Raw genomic sequence first — 21,795 nt, forward strand, 5'->3', positions numbered from 1 at the left:
TTTCTTGATTCTTGAATATGGTCTAATGGCTAATTAATTAAATTTGCTATCAATCTAAGCAACTTCACGTTAACCCAAAAGCCAAGTTGAATTAATTTTGCTTGTTTCCTCCGCCTGTTAATTTGTTCTATGAATTAACCATAATTGACTCCGCACTTACACGCTAGTCATCTCCCTCTCTCTCTCTCTCTCTCTCTATCTCTCTCTTTGGGTTTCACGTTTCATCCATTTTTGTTTATTGGGTTTCACGCATATTCTCCTTTGACGACTGATTTGCATGGTTCACGGCCTAGGAAATGATTTTTTTGAATTTGATTAGTTTTTTGCTAGAAAAAAAAAAGCAAATAAAAAATTGCAGTCACTGAATTGGTTAATTTAGAAATTTTAGATATTGATAAATCAGTATTTTTGGTATTTTATCAAAAATAAATTTTGAGACTAAATCTTTATTTAGAAGGCTTAAAAAAAGGGTTATAGTTCATTTAAAAGTGGGGAGGGGGGTGTTAATCTCCACACCAACATTTTTCATTTTGATAGAATAGGAAGCTGAAATGACATGGGTAGCTTCTTTCCAAACTCAATGATATTAAGTGTGACTATAAGCTAAGTTCAAGTGGGTATAAATCTAACAAGTTGTCAAACACTGTATTCTTAGGTCTTATTACGAGCTAAGCCCAATTAGACACAAGTTTGATAAGCTGTCAAACCCTTTACTTTTAAGCTTGGCTACGTACAGAGCCTAATTGGCCATGGATCTAGCGAATTGTCAAACTCATCACCTTTAGGCTTGATTGCACATCAGCCCAATTGAGCATGGGTCTACCAACCTTCCTAATCCCTTGACATTAGGTTTGGTTATGTGTCAAGCCTAATTGAGAGCATAACGCTAGCATGCTGCAAACCCAATGCTTTTGGGCTTAGCTCTAACTCGCTGCCATACCTATTGATTGTGGGTTTGGTAATGTCCCAAACATTAAAAAAAAAAAATTAAAGGATTGAAAATCATTATATGTCTCATATTAGGCTATAAGACTCCATATAGCTATAACACCCTCTTTTATAGCTCCATAGTCACAAGCTACACCCAGCACTCACAGATAATTGCAACTATTCCTGGCACTCATTTGACCACCATAAAATAAAGGCTAGCCATTGGTCTTGCCATTCCTTACCAGATATCTCAAGATCCTCATAATCTTATAGACAAAGGAGAGGGAAGCAGCATGCAAGGAACATATGCATGAAGATGTTTATACCCCTCATAAAATACGAGATTCTCTCATGTCAAGACATATATTATGTACTCGCATTTTCAATGATTATATTTCCACCAAGATGACTCTGGACAACTATGACGATTTTATTGACCTAAAACACGTACAGAACATATAGGGTAGCCTAGAATTGGTCATCCAGGATAACAATGTCACGTGTAAGATCCTACCCACAACCTTTAAAAGGTCATTATGTGCATGGTATAATAATTTGGAGTTGGATTTCATTATAAGCTTTAGTGATTTTTGCACCTAGTTGGTAGCAAGTTTGGCATAAACAACCCAGTTAAAAGAAACTTTTCAGAATTATTTGGGGTTATTGAGGCAAATGATGAGTCCACACAAACATATTTAAAGAGATTTTGATGAGGAAATGTTCGAAATCAAGGAATTAATCGAGCCAATAGCTTCTGAGGTCTTAATAAGTGGGGTAAAGAGGTGAGCTTTGTGTAAAGAATTATATACTCTAGCAATTAGAAGTTTGTTGAAATTTAAGTAGGTTATGAAGAACCATATATAAGTAACAGAGGTCAGTGTACTATGCCACGAGTCTTCCTATTTCTATGAAAAAAAGTATGTCAAAAAATCTTCCAATCGGGATTGCTTTTTTAAAAAGAATAATAACCAGAAAAATTAGAAGAGATCAGTCAGGAAACACCTTATCTCCTCTAAAATATATACTTCTCTATTGAATTCCAACCTTACAAAAGTATTCACCACCACCGACAATAAAAGATCACCACCCAATACTCTAAAGTCTTTGGATGGTGTAAATTAATCCAACCCTTGCTGTAGCATACGTAGTCCGATCTCTAAAGTCTTTGGACGGTGTACAATGGTTGTGTTTCTTTAATTATCTATGTATTTTGAGATTGTGAACACATTCAATAAGTGTAATTCAATAGACAAGGTAACTTATTAAAATATTTTTTTTATTTTTTAGTTTGATTTAAAATTTAAAATAAAACTTACCTTTTATAAATCAGAACAATTGATTTACTGATTTAATTTTATTCTTACTAGAAATCCATTTAAATTTCATTAGCATTCTTTAACTTATTAGATTAATTAATAATTATGAATAAGATTTTAGAGTAAAATGATGTTAATAAATCAATAGTTTCAATAACTAAAAATCTCAGAGAGAAAAAAAATATAAGATAGAGAACTTATTGAAAAATAGATAAATATAAAGAATAAAAAAGTATGATTTTTTTTTTTATCAAATACATCGTTAGGGGAATAATTTTGTTTATAAAATATAAGGATGAAATTTGGATTCATATTTGTCTATGGAGAATTAATTAAAAAATAAATAAAATATCAAGAATAAAAAATAGATAATTTTTTTTTAATCTGTATATCATTAGTGGAATATTTTTGTTTTTAAAAATTAAATATGATATTTTTATTATCATTACAACTAAAGATTCAAAAATTTGAGTTGCACTCAATATATATTTTTCCAAAATTTGTCCGTCAATTGAGCTGGTTCTCGAAACCTTTTTTTGAATGATATTAAAATAAATAAATAAAAAAAAAACCCTCCCAAATCTTGCAGAAGACTCGCAGTATATATGATCATCATTGCTCGAGGCACGACGCCACCGAAGAGCATGGTTATTAGGCCGTGCTTGTTTTTTTTTTTTTTTTTGTACCGTGTCTTTTTTAAATAAAGAAAATATTTTAAATTAATTATTTTAATATTTTTAAATTGCTTTAGTGTACTTATATTAAACATATTATTTTAATATATTTTAAAATAAAAAAAAACATTTTAAAAAATAAATATTACTACAATATTAAACACAAACTAAATCCAACTTGAAAGTTGATCTGGTTAAAAAGATGAGTCATACGAGATGACCTGGTTTAATCATGAAAAATTAAAAAACCACCTTAATTTTTAAGAATATACCTCTTTATGTTTTAGTTTTTCTTTTTCTTTTTTCCTTTTAAAACCTAGTAGTTTTTCTTTTTCCTTTTTAGAATTAGTAATGTATCATTTTATCCCTATTTATAACTCCACTTATAAATAAGTGGTTACATGAATGGATTTTTAAAAAAAAAAAAATTCAATCATTAAAACCAACTTGCATGTTGCTAAGATAAAAGATTAACTCTTAAGATTTAAAGTGAAAGAATCAGGTACTGTTTATTTATGGGAAAATAGTTTTATTTTGAAAAATAAACTTCTAAAAAATAAATTATTTTTTTATGTTTGGAAATATCATGAAAAATGAGTTAAAAATATTTTTTAATATTTGGCTATGTCATAAAAAAACTTGGAAAAAAAACTTATTAATGCTTTTTTTTTATTAAAAGAATGAAGATTAAATTTGACAAATAAAAAAATTGAAAAATAATGAAATTGAAAAAAAAAATATTTCAAATACAATAAGTAGCAATTAAAAAAACAGAGATCAAATTTAATAGATAATAAATTTTAAAAGGATGAAATAAAAAAATTATTTCATAAATTATTTCAAATAAAATAAATAGCAATCAAAATAATGATAATCAAATCTGATAGATAAAAAAAAATTTAATTAAAAAAAATAAAAGAAAAACAAATAACAATCAAAATAATAAAGACTAAAGTTAATACAAAAATCAAATTCTAAAGGATAAAATTAAAAAATAAATATATAGGAATTAAAATATTAAAGATCAAATTTGATATAATCAACAAATAATAAGATATTTTTATATTTTTCACAACTTCTTAAAAGTGTTTATTATTTAAAATAAAAGGAAAACACTTTCCTGAAAACTAAATTAATTTTTTTTTTACAAAAAGTGTTTTCTATTGATATATTTTTATAATGGTAAATAAATACACAAAAAGCAAGGTTGTTAATTTTGTTATGTCTTGTTCTATCTGGAATGAGCAATATATCTCATTCCAGTTCAAAAACCAGAATAAATTGAACACATATTTCATCTTGCTTAGAATCTCAGCCTGTTCCAAAAATTCAATCCAAATTCTGACCAGAACATTTCGTTTTCATTTTGGTCGACCCATTCTAGTCAAATAGTGTATTTTTTTATTTTAAAAAAGTATGTTTTTTTCTTCTCTAATTTCATCCTTAAATACTTGGTTTATTGAATATTAGATTTTATAATTTATTATGGTTTGTTTTTTTTTTTTTTTTTTTATCTCAGTCACATAAACCATGTCACGGGTTTGAAGAGTTCACCTAGTTGAATCGAGTTTTTTTATATAATTTTTTAATTAATTTTTTTTTTAGTTTCATCATTCAACATATTCAATATTTGGTTGATTATAAATTAAATTTTATCATCTGTTTCAGTTTGTTTCCAGTAAAATTATCCCACATGACTCGGGTTAGGGGCCTTGTGAATTAACCTGAATAGACGTTAATTCAAATTGATCCAATATGTTATCATCTCAAATAATTGTCATTTTTAATTTTATTTTACTTATGTTTGAAATTTAAATCATATAATTTCAAGTTAATTTATCTTTGAATTTGAATTGAAATTATATTTATTGAATAATACAACCTCAAAACAACACTCTAAAACCAAAATATACCATTCCAATTATATATATATATAAAAAAACATCAGCAAAGTAAAAATTTGAAAAATAATTTTCACAAATCACTTTTTCTTGAAGCAGTTCAATTTCATTATCACTTAATTAAAAAAAACCCTGAAGTCTTAAAAAGTAATATAAAATTCCTTTGTATGGGTGATGTTTAATGATAAAATAAAAGGAAATAATATTTTAATGATAAAAGACATATAATAAGATTATATGCTCAATTTACATAAACAAATACAATAAGATGATATGATAAAAAAATAAATAAACAAAGTTAATGAGCATATTATGATAGATTAAGGCAGGCACATGGTGGATCCATCTAAAAGCATATTATGATAGATTAAGTGTAAAAAAGTTGAGAATATTCAAGAAGTCATTATCTCTCTTTTATAAAATAAAAGAATATCACTAATTATTTTACAAATATCATATTAATTGTTTCTCTTTTATTACACTTTTTGGAAGCATCTATCTCTTTCATAATTAATTCTTAATTATTTTAAGATTTCTCACAGGCCACCTATAAATTCACCTATATTGAAAAAACACCCAGAATTATAAAATAAAAATGTTGGCAAATTATTAAATAAAAATGTCGGCAAAATGAGTTATTTCTAAAAAGGAAAATGCTAAAAGTTTATCATTGAATACTTGCAATTTACACAAACCATAAAATAACAACATTACCCCAACCCCCACCAAACCCACGAGAACTACTTCCTTCTAACGCCAACACCAACGCCGGCGGAGGCCGGCAACACTGCGGAATTCATTCATAAATTGCACGATAAGGAGAAAACCCGTTAAATTTTTTGGAGTTTCTCTCCCTTAACAACAGGATTAGCCTTAGCAATCTGTTGTTTCCCTAAACTCTTAAAATCAAATTCGCAATCATGCTGTTCCGGGTACCTATGTGTTCCACAAAACACCATACCACACCTGCACTTGAACCCCGTCAACCCCACGCGCCTCCTACACGTCAAGCACCTATTTGGCTGCTGCTGCTGCTTCACAACCGCAGGCTCTCCTGCCTTTACCTCATCTTTTTTATCATCTCCCACCACCACAACAGGAGCTTTCTGGTTGGTGTTGACTTTAAGAACATCAACGGCTGGGGATGAAAAGGAGGAAACAGAAGCAGCCGACGACGACGACGACGGGTTTAGCAGCTGATGATTCAAGGGCTGTGATTGATGAAGATCACGGTAACACTTAGAACAAAGATTTTCTGTTGCTGGGCTCCCATAAAAACCGCAGTTGTTTACGCAGAGTCGTTGTTCTTGGCATCTGTGTTGTTCTTCTGCCATTATTTTTCAAGATTTCTTGATTACCTCCTTTTTAATCTAACACACAAAAAACCCAAGATTTAAAAACACAACAACAACAACAACGAAACTAGCCAGACTCGGCTACAAGGAATTTATAACCTTTTTTTTTCTTCAAAAGTTTTTTAAAAAAGGCAGGAAAAGATGAGGAAAAATAACAAAATTATAAGGTTTTTATTACCTGTTTTGGTTCTGAATTGGAGAGAACAGAAATGGGCAGAGAACAAAGAGAGAGGGGTTGAAAACTATATAAAGAAATTCTGGCGTGGAAAGGGAAAGGGAAAGGGAATAAGAATCCCGTCTCCGAGAGGTTCTTCGTCTTCCTTTCTTATTTTTCTTTCCCTTTCTGTTTTCTTTGGAGTTAAACAAAAGGTTTATTCTTTTTATCCGCGTTAAATAATGGTTTTTTTTTTTTTCTTCTAATTCTGGCCGTCAAAGTTGAAACTGTTTGAGAAGCCGTTTAAGACACGTTTACTCAGGTGTAAGTAGACAGTGGGTGTATTTCTGACAGCGTAGAAGTTTTTTAAAAATTGTTTTTCTCAAAATATATTAAAATAATGATTTTTTATTTTTAAAAAATTAATTTTTAATACTAATAATTCAAAATAATCTAAAAATAAAAAAATAAAATTTTAAAAAAGCACGCTCCCAGACACCACCAAGAATAGTACATGGAAATTTTTTTTTTATTTTTTTTCTAGGGAGGTGCGGCTGTTCAATTCGGACCGTTTCTATTTGCGCGTTGGAAAAAGATGATGCTACAATAAACATTTCATGTATATTGTTTTTTAATATAAAGTGTTTGTATGATTAAGATTGGAGGGGACCAAACCATTGGGTAGTCTAGACGGCGTGAAATATTTGTTTGGTAGTATAGTTATGGTTATGTTTTAAAATATTTTTTATACTAAAATGTATTAAAATAATATTTTTTTATTTTTTAAAAAATTATTTTTACAATTAGCGTATCAAAATCATTCAAAACATAAAAAAAAATAACTTTCCACAAAAAAATTTGAATTTATTAGAAATACGAGTTAACTTGCATTTTCAAACGCAGCCCACGTGATTTTATTTTTTTATATATGGGTAGCAATTTAGAGTTGATGATGTTTACATGTTTATGCAGCTGATAGAGATTGTTTTTGTTGGAAATATATTATTTGTTTCGTAATTGTAAAATTATTTCCAGTTTTGTTTGTTGAAATTAAACAAAAAAAAAATCTCTTCTTTTTCTTTCTCCTTTCTCTCCCCTTCTTGTTCTCTCTAGATAAAAACAAAAAAAAATAAACAAAAAAAAACCATCTAGTAAGTGGTTTAATGATAAGAGTTTAGAATTAAAAGGTTTGCTTTCTTTATAATTTCAAGTTCGAGCCTTATAATTGCTAATATAATAGCTACTAAAGACTTATATGGTCGTTAATTTCATGGCTCATGAGATTAGTCGAGGTTTATCCAAGCTGGCCCGGATACCTATATTAATAAAAAAATATATAGCTATTCTATGAGATCTATGATGATTTTCCCCATAAATCACCAGAGATATCTCTTTTCATTATTTTTTGGATATAATTTGTTTTATGAATCTAGATTTGATTTCATTTTTTTTTATTATATTTTGTCTCTTAATATTCTGGTTTTATCTACTCGCTAATTGAGTTTTGATGTTGTTTGAACAAGTGTCTGATAATTATATCTTATGATTCGAGGATATTTGACGCTCTCTAACAAGCATGGAGAGATGAGATATTTTTTGCCAGTGAAATCTAATGGCGCCCGCCCCTAGTCTCCGCCAGCGATGTTGGAATCATCACAGTATACTGGGCGACATGTATTTCAAAAATTCTGCTGCTTCGACGCGGATTACTTCTTCTTCTTCTCTTTTTTTTTTTTTTTTTTTTCACGTGTTAATTTATTATAATTTTTTTTATCTTAAATAATTTATAAAATTAAAATATTTTTTTAATTTTATCCCTTTTAATTTTTTAATCATTCCAACTTGTTTTCTGAATTTTTTATTACTATTTTTTTTAGAGTATTTTTAAAATTGATTTTATTTTACATTTTTACTCTCTTTTTTTTTCCTATCAAATTTGATATATTTTTTTTCAATATTTTTTTTTACTTTGATAATTTTTAAAATTAGTTGATAATTAAATTGAATTCAGAATTTCACGAGTTGCAAGTTTTAAATATTTAATTACGTTTAAGAGGTTTGTCTAGGTTTTTTTTTTTTTCTTCTTGTTTTATCCTTCATCATTTATTCAATGTCTAGGCTCTCTTTTTTTAGAAAAATAAAATCTTGCTTTATGTGGATTTTTTTTGTTGATCTTGAAAATGACAAGGTTATTTCGGGTCTTTTTTATTTATTATTCTTTGTTGGGTTTTATGGCTAATTCTTTAAATTTATTTTTTTCCTCTAATTCTACCCTTCAATATTTGAAATAATTTTTTTAAACAATTTATAAGATTATGATTCCTTTTCTATTTCATCATTCTTTATTTTGTTAGCTTTCAAATTTAGTTCTCGCTGGTTCAATTGCTATTTGTTTTGTTTGATATAAATTTTTAAATTTATTTTTATGTATTTTATTTCTCTAGGAATTTTCACTAGTTTTAAAAATGACATGAGTTTTTTTCAACTCGTTTGTTTGTTGGATTTACTTTTGTTAATTAGTTTGAAATTGATTGGGAATTAAGATTCTGAATTCACTTTAACAAGGTTGTGAGTTTGAAAAATTTGCTCAGGTTTAAAAGATTTATCTAGGTTTTCTTAGTTTTTTTTTGCTTTTTTTTTAAGCTGGTATTTTCTTATTTTTAATTTTTTAGAGTCTTGCTTTGTTATTTTTTATGGTTTGTGTACTATGAGGTTAGTTTCAAGTTAATGAACAGTCACTGGTTTCAAAGTTTAACACAAGTTTATTTTTTAAAATTTTTTATTCTTCAGCATTTTATTTATTGGAAGTTGGTTTTTATATTTTTTTCATTGCATTTCTATTGGGTTATCTCAATCATGTATATATGATCCTAGGTTAACAGGTTAATTGGGTTGATTCATATATTTTTTTTTTGTTTTTTTTGTTATCATCCTTCAACATTGAATTGTTAAGAGCTTCATGATTTTATTCAATTTGCTTTCGAACACGATTACCTTGATATCATCATTGGATCAAAGATTTGTATCTTGACCCGAGTAGGCTCGGATTGAGTTTTTTCAACCTTTTTTAAAATATATTTTTTTCTTAATTTTTGTCCTATAACGTGTGATATAGATTGAGCTTCAACTTTTTTCTTTTCATTTTATTTTTTATGTGGTTATTATGTTCCTATTTAATTTATTAGGAATTGATTTTCAATTTTTTTCTTGCTTTTCTTTTTATAAAATTATCCATATTTTATGACCATGGTCACAAAATTTACGAATCATCCTGATTTAAAAGAATTATTTTTTTTTTCCAGTTTATTTATTATTGATATATATTTTTTTATTAATATTATTTAAGTTACCAATTGATTCTCTCTCTTTTTTCTTAGCATTTTTTTATGTAAAAAAAAGGATATTTGTATTTATAAAAGTAAAGAGAAGTCCTATAAGGAAAAAGAGATCCAAATCCTGTGCGGAGAATAAGCCCAAACCCAAATAAAATCTAGAACAGTCCATATGAGTGTGAGGAGAGGGTGCAAGCGTTGGTTGAGCTTTTCACTCCCAAACGGTCCCTATAATGAGACTATTGAGGAGCTGCTCCAAAAGTACTAAAAGAAGTTAATTGCTATCAATAAAAAAACTTCTGCATTTTGTAATGCAAAAGAAAAAAAAAGTATCATGGTTATGGAAGCAGCACTCTAAAACCAAATTGTGAGATCATATTAATTCTTATGATAGTAGGATCAACAGAAACAGCATGCCAAGATCAAGTATAAAAAAAGATGGAGCCACCATTTTAGTTTGCAACAGCTACTATATAAGCATTCCAAGCATCTTCTTGTTCAAAAGTCTTGACCTCCTCGTACTTTATGTCTCGTCCAGCACCAAACCCTTCTGTTCTCCTGTTTGCTTCGGTGTCTGGCATCTGACGAATCCAAAAATGGACAGATTGAAATCCAGCCTCTTCCAAGCAGTCCTTGATCTCTGGCAATGACCATCTGGGAGCATAAAGAATCATTAGCAGGAATTCTATATATCAATGTGAGTGTCAAAACGAAGAAAATCTTTAGCTGCACATTTCAGTGGGAAAACAATGCAACTTACAGCCTCCAACTGTACGAAAATGCATGGCGAAGTTTTCTCTGTTGCTTCTGGAGATGAAAGTGGAGGCTAATCCTTGTTTTGCGCCCAATGATATCAAATTCAGCTTGCTCCCAAATATACTACACATGTCAATTGCAATTAAGTTGTAAATTAAAAAAAATTGTGGTTTGGAGTTCCAAAAGAAATTTGGCGGCAAATGTCTTTAGTCCTGCAATTGAAGGGGTTCAGGGATTCCTATGATATATAATTTCACTTCTGCATTCAGCTATAAAGAAAGAAATTACTACAAAAAATCAGTAGTAAAAAGGAAATAGTTAGGAAAGCATGGCAAGATGTCCTAACCATGGATGTTCATTTGTATGGACAACTAGATTAACGGAACCGGCTTAAAAAAACAAGTCTATGATTAGAAATATAAATTTATAAATTCAGAAAATGAACTTTTTGATCAGATAGATTCCTAATGATGAGCATCAACTAAGGTCATAATGCTTGTATCGTTAAGAATTTAAAATGCCTGCTACGTATTATCACTCCTGTATCAGTTTAAAGTAGTGTATTACAAAATAGCATAAAGGTTTATCACCCAACTTACATGATAATTATTTAAAAGATACATCCTTTAAATCCTGAAATTTTCCCTGACAGGAAATTGATGCATGTGAAATTTGTACCTACAAACCTCCAATTAATGTTGCAAATTCATATAGGTACTGAAAGCATAAATATTTACCGTAAAATTTGGAAATCTTCTCTGAAGCCTTATCTTGCTCTCTGATGACGTACCGCCATATAAATCCATTACAAATATACCACCCTTTTTGGACAAGACACCAAGAACATGCTTGAAATACAAAACAAGTTCTGCTCGTTTATGGAGACAACAGCAACTGTAGTTAAAAGCACACACAATATCTCTTGGAACTAGCTGAACGTTTCTCTTCATGTACATATCATCTGTAGAAGTAGAGGAGCCCACCTGGACAGCAGATTTTAGTTCATTGCTTTCACTGTCATCTTTGCAATCCTTGGATCTAATGTTATTGATGATTTCTTGAGATTCAAAATTGACTAATTTGGCCTCAAGAGGCTGCAGGACATTTCCATGGAAGAGGGATATTCTAGAATATCCATCAGCTCCAACTTTATCCATGTTATTTTCTATGCACCAATCTAGTGCCTCCAGATCCAAATCCACTCCTACAGCAGTCCGTCTTGAGTCATTGCGAAGCCATTCTGTACTGTCAAAAGAATAAAGTTGTGAAGGCATGCTTAGCACTGCCTTTGAAAGCAGCTTGCGGACACATCTTGTGTAAACCAGTCATTTTATTCAAAACAACTCTTTAACCAACGCAGGAAAACAAAACAAAGTAACAGGTCTTTTGCTAGCCTACTATATCTTTTGCTAGCCTACTATATTCATTAAGAAATGCATCACATTAGCAGCAATTTAGAATGCATGTATCAGGGAAAATATTTTTGTATCTTTCAGTTTTTGTTTCACATTGAAAGATTGGTTAACAAAAAGAATTTGCTTTTAAATCTGAAAACAAAGTTCTTTTGACAGAATATAATTTATCTTTAGAAGCAAGAACAATTAGTTTCTGAGGAACTACCAACTCACGGCTCGTTACCTAACCACTTTAACCAATTCTATCACTGCCATCACCACCATCACAGCAAGTCAATAATCACCACCACTTCACCACAGCTAACACCATCACTTCCTCTGTCATGTTACTGATACAACCATCATTACCATCACCAGCACCACCATCATTGTTGTTGCTGCCATCACCACTGCTAGCTTGTAACAAACACAAGCATCCCATAATCACCCTTGCTACCACCACCTTATCACTTTTGCCACCACTGTCCACCATTGCCATCTTCAACCACTTATGTTACCACCACCACCTTATCATGCCACAACAAAGACAATTACCATTTACCATCACCACCACCTTATTGTTGATGTCCTCACCTCCATCACTTTAAGAGTAGCGGCAAAAAAATAACTCATTTTCCAAGAAAACTTTTCTGTGAGACAAATGCATCTCAATATCACAAGCCAGAAGATGACATTTCCCTCATAATTATAAAAAATTAAGATTTCACAACTGTGAAAATATCAAATAATTGATGAGTGGACAGAAGATAATTGCTATTGTGATTATTTCCCCCTTCCAAATATCCAATTACAAAATAGGAAAGCAATGTCTCTTAGTTGTTCTACAAACAACTAACATTGCTTTTGAAATTAGAATAAAATAACCGAACCCTACTTGAAAACTCGAGTTGGCACCTGAAAAATGTGGAACAGTTTATCTTGATTTATTTCTATCGCATTTTCATGTCATTCTGTTCTTTTAATTTATAATGAATCGCATCAAAAAGAAGGGAAGATAAAAGGGGAATGGCTCCACAATGGTAAAGCAGTGAAGCCAAGTATGTTACCTAAGAAGGGCAGTGCCACAAAAATCTTCCTGGAGATGAAGAGGCAACCTCCCACCCACGTACAGCAAAAAGAACTTCCGCAAGTAGCTTATGTCTCCTTTGGGTGACTGCATCCACATATCACAAAAAATCCTTAAAATCCCACCTTTACAATCATAAAAGCAGACACTTAATAGCCAAAAACATAATTATGTCATTCTACGTATCGTTCCTTTCAAGTTAATACAACCATTTCAACTCGTAATTGCTGCAAATTCAGACATAAAAATTCACTCCCGCATCTCTACTTTGTCATCCACATTCCATCAAGAACCAAATGCAGCGCTAAAAAGAAAAATAGGTTGATGGGTTTTGTTCTTTTCCTTTTGTTCCTAGTCTAATACTCGCATAACAATAACAATGAAGCCTTAACTCTCTCAAAAACCCAAACAACTATAATTCATTGATTTACCTGTACAGATTGTTGGTAAAGAAGAAACTTCGAAGGCATGTCTTTCTTTGATGCTGTTTTATCATCAGCATCCTCCTCCTGCTCCTCCACTCCTTCCTTTTCTTCTTCTTCGTTGGAATCATCATGTTCTGGTTCTTGATCAGAAACAGAAGAAGAAGCTAAACTTTGAGAGTAGCTGTTATTGAAGTCATAGTCTTCTTCGTCTTCCTCGTTTCTATAGTACGAAGCTCCTCTTCGAGAAGTCTTTTGCTGTTGTTTTTGTTTCTTTTCTTTCTTTCCCATTTCTTGGTTTTGCTCTCCTCGCTTCTATTGCGCCGCCGCCAGCATTAGCATAACATGACGCCTGTATTCATTGTGCAAAGTTTTTTCTTATGCATGCCCAATTCCGAATTACTTTCCGAAAACATTTCGTGTATTGTCGGGATAAAAAATAGAATCCTTAACCTTCTCGTGAGGTGGATTCGGAATAAAAAAATTTAAAAAGACAATATTTTGTAAAATAAAAATTAATTAAGTGCATGACACCCACCATTTTGGTTTGATTTTAAGGATTAGTGATGTTTGATAGAGATAAAATATGTTGAATTAGAATATATATTTTTTTCTACTTGTTAAAATTATGAAACATGGAGTTTTTAATTTTGTGAACTAATATTTAATTTGTTCTCAATAATATTTTTTTAATATAAAAAAATTGAAGTGTGGTAGGTGGAGGTTGTGGATTGTAGGAAGAAAAATATTTAGCCCAATACGGGTCTGGATAAATAAGAGGTCATCCTGGTTTGTGAAGGTTCAGGAAATGGTAAAGGCTTGTATTTGGATTTGGCTAATTTAATCTAAAGAGACTTGAGTTATATTTTGAAAGACTTAATCTCTTGTTCCTTCTGATGGTTTACATATCTGTCATTAGAAGCTTGAAGGAGTAAATACTCGTGGATGATAGAGATTCTTTGTTAAATTTCATCACACAATTATTCTAAATAAAGAATTCTAAAATCAACAGATATTGTCATCTTTTTTAGGTTAGTCTGAACCAAGTCAACACTAGATTCAATTCTATGAAGAACATAATTTTGGGCTATAGCATTTTGACTTTGCCAATTGAGAACTACTTCGGCTGAGATGACTTGTTTAGGGCGTCCATCAATATCTACATCTCGAGGGTTGTGAACTTGTGGAAGAGTTCGAACCTTGTCTTTGACTTGTTCTTGTAAAGTAAAAAAATCATCAGCACAAGGACTTGTAGGTTGATACATGGAGACTATAGGGACTGGTTTTGAAGTTGCCCAAGAGGGAGGAGTACATTTGACAAGATAGTTAAATTTTCTGAAGGGTTGTCCCAAAGCGTCAACTATTTTGTCTCCTTGATTGTACATATCTTTCAGTTTCTTACTTGAAGATTTCCTTTTTTGCTTGGGGGAGTTATTATCCATTTCTGGATTACGACAACTGTCATAATTACAAGTGTTTAAAAGAACATGGCTGTCCAGAGAGAAAGAATAGACAGGGAGACTGTCCATAAAGAAGGATTCTACAGGTATTGGGAGAGGATCTTGAGCTGGTTGCATCATCTAGATGGAGGAGGAAAAGATTCCTGCTGGAGAAGTGGAAGATTATTCTTTTCTTGAAGATGATTTCAACAGTATCATCAGTTTTTTTGTGAACTCAAGTTTTGTGAATTGTATAGGGACAGAGCTTTGATGTAGCTTTTCATAATTGGTAATTCAAGAATAAAAAAGTAACTTTTGTAAGTCCTCTTTCGGGGTTCTCGTGAGATATGAGTACATGCGACTCTTTGATTAATATCAACAGTAATAAGCAAATCATTATTTGTAATAGGAAGTACTAACTCAAAAGCATGGTTTTGGACCCTATAAGCCATTTGATAATGAAGAGTGGCTTGATAGGTGTCTAAAACTTGATCAGCACTAGTAATCTGCAATTGGACTTTCAAAAAGTAGTTGAGTTGAGGGTCATCCAAAGCTATATTGAAGTTTGGATAGAAAGTAATAACTGCTGCATCATAATTAAGTGTGGTTTCAAGATATTCAACGCATGTATGTTGATGCTCTAGATATTTGATATCTAGAAGAGTTAATTTTGCTGTAACAAGTAAACCTTTACGGCCATGATAAGACACGGCTAGTCTTATAGCACAAAAATAAATGTGTATAGCCTTAAAAAATCCATTGACCTGGAATTTCATATGAAATTTCGAGAGTAACAAACTGTTCGTGAGAAGTAGAAGAATTTTTATGGTGGTTATCTAAAAGGCTAACATCGTAGAGATGGTTAAAGTTTAAAAAGAAAAGAAGAATATTTGATGTTTTTTTACATAAGTATACCGATAACATAATATAAGCTCTATCTTTACCAACCAAACTTCAACAAAATCTTCATATAATGAATTATTTGAACATAATAATTTTATAATAAAAACCTCAACGAACTCATCCTCTCTAATTATTGTAAAATTCATGATAGGAACGTTATTTCTTTTTTTGTTAAAAAAAATATTATTTACTTTTATAAATTATAAATTATATATTTTTTAGTTATATTTTATTCGAAAAACAAATGCTATAATATCAGAATTTCCTCAAAACATCAATTGATGAATCTTTTTAATTATTGTAATAAATCATGCCAGCAATTTTTCAAAGGGGTTATCTACACAAGAAATATCATTTTAATTGTTTTTAATTTTTTGACATTTCAATATCAGTAACAATTTCTTAAGAGCTTTCCTCGATCCTTCCTGTTTCTTTTTTCTTCCACACGCGCTTCCTTCCTCTCACAGGCTTCTTCTCCCCTCTCCCCTTTCTTCCATTTCCAATCCCCTCTTCTCTCAAAATCCCATTCCCACTCTCTCTGATTAACAAAATCCAACCCAATAAATCCACAATTTCTTGGGTTTCAAAAATCTGTCCAAAAAATCAATTTTTTTCTCATGCAATCATCATCAAATCTCTCATAAATCAAATCGAAATCATACCCTAGCTATGTACAGCAATTTCAAAGAACAAGCAATAGAGTACGTGAAACAAGCGGTACAGGAAGACAATGCGGGGAATTACTCAAAGGCGTTTCCTTTATACATGAACGCGCTTGAATACTTCAGGACCCACTTGAAATACGAGAAGAACCTTAAAATTCGTGAAGCCATCACTCAGAAATTCAACGAGTATCTTCGCCGGGCCGAGGAGATCAAGACTGTTCTTGATGAAGGAGGTCCCGGGCCTAATTCTAACGGGGATGCTGCCGTTGCGACGAGGCCGAAGACTAAGCCGAAAGATGGTGAGGATGGGGATGATCCGGAGAAGGATAAGTTGAGAGCTGGATTGAATTCGGCGATTGTGAGAGAAAAGCCTAATGTGAAGTGGAATGATGTGGCTGGTCTTGAGAGTGCTAAGCAGGCTTTGCAAGAAGCTGTTATTTTGCCCGTGAAGTTCCCTCAGTTTTTTACAGGTGGTTTTTATTTTTTATTTTTTGCTGATTTAGGTTTTTTTGAGTTTGATGAATCGCGGTTGAAAGATGGGAACTTGGTGTGTTTGTGTGGTTTTTTAGGAGAAAGCAAAGTGTGATTGATATCGTGCTGTTTGTTTTGTCGATTGGATTGGATTGGATTGCTGTGATTGATTAATTAGAGATTAGTATGTGATTTATCTGGTAGGTGGGGATTAAAGAATTGGGTTCGTTTGTTGCTGCGTGAGAATTGCGTTGGTGTGGTTATTAACCGGCTAATGAAGTCATTATTGAATTGTGCTGACGGGAATATGATTTCTATATTTATAATCTGTCATTTATGCAGCTATTTCGATAACTTATTTTCTCTTCGTAACTGTCTAATCTTTTTTTTTTCAAGTATAGTGATTTTTTTTTTCTTAAAATGCTGTGAATGACAATGCCAATTACCTTTTGTTATGATCTAGATAGAGCGAAAAAAGAGTTCAGTTTCATGTTTGTGATAGTTGCCTTGTATTTTTTGTTTCATGTAAATGAAAGTGAATTGATGTATTTTTTAGAACATAAATGATGAATGATACATTCAAATTTTGAACGAGAGTTATAAATGTCTAGCACCTGCTTCTCATCTGGGGAAAATCCCCCACTGCTTATGGAAGCACTGTCTGGCTACCTTCTGAGACAGGCTTCATTTCGCTTCTGGAACTAAATTAAGTGAATTGGGCTAATTTTGTTCTGCTTCTAAAACTGAATAGAGAAAATTTGCTTCAGCTGAGCTACCTTCATAATGGCCAAAACTCCCACGATAACTAGTTATTGCTCATTAATTGACACCTCTTTCCTACCCACTTAACCAGCAAGATCACTATCTTATACATGGTTAAACAACTACTTATATCATTCGTACCTTTATCATCATCATTTTCTCTTCTGAAACCATTATTGGTGTCCCACTCTTGACTACTTCAACTTGCTGTGAATTTATAACGGCGTGGAGTTTAAAACCATGCCATGAAAGATCTTGGAAATTCTCATATGCATGTTGTAGTATTTTGATATTTCTTTCAGTTTGGTTTTATGATTACTTTTGTAATAGGAGACTATAATAGATTGTGCTCAATATGAAGTTGGCTCATTTATAATTTCTTCTAGGTTGCTTGTCTTTGCATAGGCTTACATAACTGAACTAGATGGTGATGAGAGGGAAAATAAATTTTGAGTTTTTGAGGGAGTTTTATCTTTAGTTTGTTGAGGTAGTTCCATCATTGGCTTTTCAAAAGTCCAGGGCCCTTTGCCTATCATTGCTGTCAAATGTCGCCCTACTTTGTTAGGACAACCTTCCACTTGTGAAATCCATGCTGCATTTTATTTTGATCTTTAGATTGCAGTGTTGGCCATCAGTATTAATTGGTTGACCTGTTATTTTTATTCATATTATGTTTGATATATCATCAACGAGAAAGTTCATTTTTTGCTGGTTTCACTGTTTGGATTTTTGGCTCCATCTTATGACCTGAAATATTGAGTCTTTTTAAGAAGCTAGTAACATCTTTCACAAACACAAGCACATGCCCACACGCATGCTTGTGATTCTCACCTACCTCTGCATGCAAGCATGCCCACACACACAGCCACCCACCCATGCAAAAATACTTACTTTGAATGTGACTGACCCACACATGCCCTCACCAATGCATGCGAGCACACATAATTTGAATGTGGTGGACATGGGAGACCTTCTCTGATGAATTGCCCATCGAAGCACATTCATCAGGCTTCCATGAACTGCGTATTCTACCTGAAAGGAAATTAAGTGAGCCATGTTCTTTATCACCTCATATTGTTGGGCTATCATTTTGTCTTGTTATTGTAAAGTGGAGCATCCATGTGACTCTGTACTTGGTTATGACTTTACATGTTATGTCCAGGCTTTTGAATAGCTGATGTTTTTTTGTTGTGAATAACAGTTAAAATATGGGCATAGAAATGGTTATTTTATGTGTTATTACTGTAATGCTTTTCTTTTATTTCTGTGAACTATTAAGTTATTGCAATGCTTAATGGAACCACTAAGTTAAATTGTAAACATTTTGATTCACAACTTTGACTTGTTTTGTTTTGCTAAATTTATGAATCCTCCATTTGCTCTCTTTAGGTAAGAGACGGCCTTGGAGGGCTTTTCTTTTGTATGGGCCACCTGGAACTGGAAAGTCATACTTGGCCAAGGCTGTTGCAACTGAAGCAGACTCCACTTTTTTCAGGTATATATTTTCTTAATCACAAAATAAACCTTTATATATGCCTGCCTCGAGATATACATTTCTCAGTTTGATGTTTAGTCTGTCTTAGTTTCAAGCATGCATGGCTGCCCCCCACCCCCGAGGGAGCAATCTTCTGTGTTGCTGCAGCTGTTCATGTCTCTTGCCTTTTTGTAAACATCTCACATGTTTGTTTGTAATTAGACCGTAACATGCTGGTTTTGAAACCTTTCCCCCCCAGCATTTCTTCCTCAGATCTGGTTTCAAAGTGGATGGGTGAGAGTGAAAAGCTTGTCTCAAACCTTTTCCAAATGGCCCGTGAAAGTGCTCCTTCAATCATTTTCGTTGATGAAATAGATTCCTTGTGTGGCCAACGTGGAGAGGGCAATGAGAGTGAAGCTTCGAGACGTATAAAGACTGAACTTCTTGTGCAGATGCAGGTATCTATTTTCATGTGTTGGAAGGAGGTGAAGGAGAATGTGATCTCCTTGTGCTATTATAAGGCTTTCATCCTACCCTTTTACTCATTTTACCTTCTTTCAGTTGCAATTATTAATGCTTTTCATTTCATGATGTAAAATTTGATCTGACTATGTGTGAGAGAATTGTCAAACACAATTGTTAAATATTCTGATTGAGAGAAGTTTTTGGCCTTAGTGGTGTGGAAGTAAGAAGATAGATTGAGTGGATTTTAATCATGTCAGTTTTAGTTATTAAGATAAACTCAACACAATGGATTATAAGTTAGTTTCAGTATGTATTGTTTCCTTGAATTCAAGATGGTAAAGTAAAATCCGAATAACAGTTCATGAAACCATATTTTCGGTTTTTATTATGAAGGAGTCTGACCTTGTCTTTCTGATATATAGGGTGTAGGGAACAACGATCAGAAGGTTCTTGTTCTTGCAGCAACAAATACTCCATATGCTCTAGATCAGGTGAGGGGGGGGGGTGTTCTGAGATATTTTTGGCGTTTAATTTTGAATCATCAAGCCTATTTTGCACCGTTTCTAATCAGTAGTGAGCCCAGGCCATCCGGAGACGTTTTGATAAGCGCATATATATCCCACTACCTGATATGAAGGCTCGGCAGCATATGTTCAAGGTATTAGGTCTTGTCATTGATTTTGTAATAGTATTACTCTATTGTGAGAAATATTTTGATATGAGGCCATCTTTATGTGAGCTACATATTTTATGGGATTTTGCTGTGCCTTGAATTATTTGCACAGGTGCATCTAGGGGATACTCCTCACAACTTGACTGAAAGTGATTTTGAAAGTTTGGCTCGAAGGACAGAGGGTTTTTCAGGTTCAGATATTTCTGTTTGTGTAAGCACATTGCCCCTCCAGCCTTTTTTATTTAATTTTTTCCTTGGTCACAATGGTTGTGTGGCTGATGCCATGCTTTGTGCTCTATTTTTGCCCCTCTCAGGTCAAAGATGTCCTCTTTGAACCAGTTCGTAAAACCCAAGATGCTATGTTTTTCATAAACAATCCTGATGATATGTGGGTGCCTTGTGGACCGAAGCAACCTGGTGCTGTCCAAATCTCGATGCAGGAGCTTGCAGCAAAAGGACTTGCAAAAAAGGTACGTGTAGATGCTTTAAAATGAGATCCGTTATTGCCCATTTTGGGTTAAGAGGGAGAATATAGGATTAGGCATATCTACAGCTTTTTTGATGATATGGCTGCTCATAACACTCGAACTTGTCGTTTTATACTTGCGATCTCATTTCTTTGCCACTGCATCAAGCAATGGCTCTGGGCATGCTTTGGATCGGAGATGGAAATTAAAATCAAAGATCATTCTTTTTCTTTCTTTCTAAACATGTACAAAAAGTTTATTTGTTTGTAAGGAAATATATGTAGACCTTGAGAGATAACAAGTGGGGATGTCTGCATATTGATGTCCTGTCTTTGCTGCTTATTGTTATAGTAACAAAATTCATCATGCTGATAACTACATCTGCAGCTCCTTCCACCCCCCATAATGAAAACAGATTTTGACAAGGTCCTAGCAAGACAAAGGCCAACAGTGAGCAAAGCTGATCTAGGCGTCCATGAAAGATTCACAAAAGAGTTTGGGGAGGAAGGTTAATGTAGATGATGACATAGAGACACAATGGCCCATGCTGTTATTTGTATTCTAGTTATTGCTACTGGATCCACATAATTATTTTAACATTGGGGAAGGTGACTTGACCTTCTCTTTGTATTGGGATGGAATAGCTGAAATTGCTTGTTTGAAACTGTGTAAAAAGAAGAGTTTCAGAAATATTGCCACAGATTTGTGGACGGAATATACCATGCTACTTGCCAACTTATTTTTGCCATGCAATATTGCTTACTAATCATGCTTTTTTACCAGCAGGTCGAATTGCAGGATACTTGGAGCCATGCTTCCGTGTAATTTTATTTATTTATTTATTTATTGGGGTGGGAGGTAGCGTATTTATGAGTGCATTTGCTATCCTCCTCCTCAATGGTGTTCTCAACCTTTATTCTTAGGTGAGGTGAACGACAGCCAAGGTAAATGCATATCATTGCCTAGCATCAGCCAAATGAGCGCCAACAAAGAAAAAGTTTTGTATATTTATTTATTTTTCTTATTTCGTTTTGAAGAGTTAAGTTGTAGTTTTGATTTTTAACTAGAAAGGATTCCATGCAATGCTGTGGCGGTTTAAATTTTTTTCAACGTGAAATGTTCAAATTTTTTTTTTTTTTTCCAAGAATAGGATCA

At 32.4% G+C, this 21,795-nt stretch overlaps 3 protein-coding genes across 5 annotated transcripts; 1 reads left to right on the top strand and 2 right to left on the bottom strand.

The window, feature by feature from the left end:
- Positions 1 to 5,456: 5,456 nt before the first annotated feature.
- Positions 5,457 to 6,530, bottom strand: LOC118060175 (zinc finger A20 and AN1 domain-containing stress-associated protein 3). Its single transcript, XM_035073347.2, has 2 exons — positions 6,355 to 6,530; positions 5,457 to 6,191 (listed from the first exon to the last, which is right to left on the bottom strand). Exon 2 carries the CDS (start codon positions 6,153 to 6,155, stop codon positions 5,652 to 5,654), a length of 504 nt encoding a protein of 167 aa, XP_034929238.1. The 5' UTR covers positions 6,156 to 6,191; positions 6,355 to 6,530; the 3' UTR covers positions 5,457 to 5,651.
- Positions 6,531 to 10,017: 3,487 nt separating this feature from the next.
- LOC118060169 (uncharacterized) lies at positions 10,018 to 13,739 on the bottom strand. The gene is made up of 5 exons (XM_035073337.2): positions 13,331 to 13,739; positions 12,880 to 12,986; positions 11,156 to 11,663; positions 10,423 to 10,541; positions 10,018 to 10,316 (listed from the first exon to the last, which is right to left on the bottom strand). The coding sequence occupies exons 1-5, from the start codon at positions 13,610 to 13,612 to the stop codon at positions 10,115 to 10,117; spliced, it is 1,218 nt and encodes a 405-aa protein (XP_034929228.1). The 5' UTR covers positions 13,613 to 13,739; the 3' UTR covers positions 10,018 to 10,114.
- A 2,295-nt stretch (positions 13,740 to 16,034) lies between these two features.
- LOC118060148 (protein SUPPRESSOR OF K(+) TRANSPORT GROWTH DEFECT 1) lies at positions 16,035 to 21,775 on the top strand. Of its 3 annotated transcripts, none has more exons than XM_035073317.2 (8): positions 16,040 to 16,798; positions 18,951 to 19,056; positions 19,295 to 19,493; positions 19,923 to 19,991; positions 20,084 to 20,158; positions 20,286 to 20,384; positions 20,488 to 20,643; positions 21,427 to 21,775. In XM_035073317.2, the coding sequence occupies exons 1-8, from the start codon at positions 16,333 to 16,335 to the stop codon at positions 21,463 to 21,465; spliced, it is 1,209 nt and encodes a 402-aa protein (XP_034929208.1). In that variant the 5' UTR covers positions 16,040 to 16,332; the 3' UTR covers positions 21,466 to 21,775. The 3 variants fall into 3 exon arrangements, with proteins under 3 accessions (XP_034929217.1, XP_034929208.1, XP_034929200.1); XM_035073309.2 differs by lacking the exon at positions 21,427 to 21,775 and adding an exon at positions 21,028 to 21,375 and having other exon boundaries at positions 16,044 to 16,798; XM_035073326.2 differs by lacking the exons at positions 19,923 to 19,991; positions 20,084 to 20,158; positions 20,286 to 20,384; positions 20,488 to 20,643; positions 21,427 to 21,775 and having other exon boundaries at positions 16,035 to 16,798; positions 19,258 to 19,395.
- Positions 21,776 to 21,795: the final 20 nt, after the last annotated feature.

Source organism: Populus alba, chromosome 4 (assembly GCF_005239225.2).
Source record: "Populus alba chromosome 4, ASM523922v2, whole genome shotgun sequence".
Classification (NCBI taxonomy): domain Eukaryota; kingdom Viridiplantae; phylum Streptophyta; class Magnoliopsida; order Malpighiales; family Salicaceae; genus Populus; species Populus alba.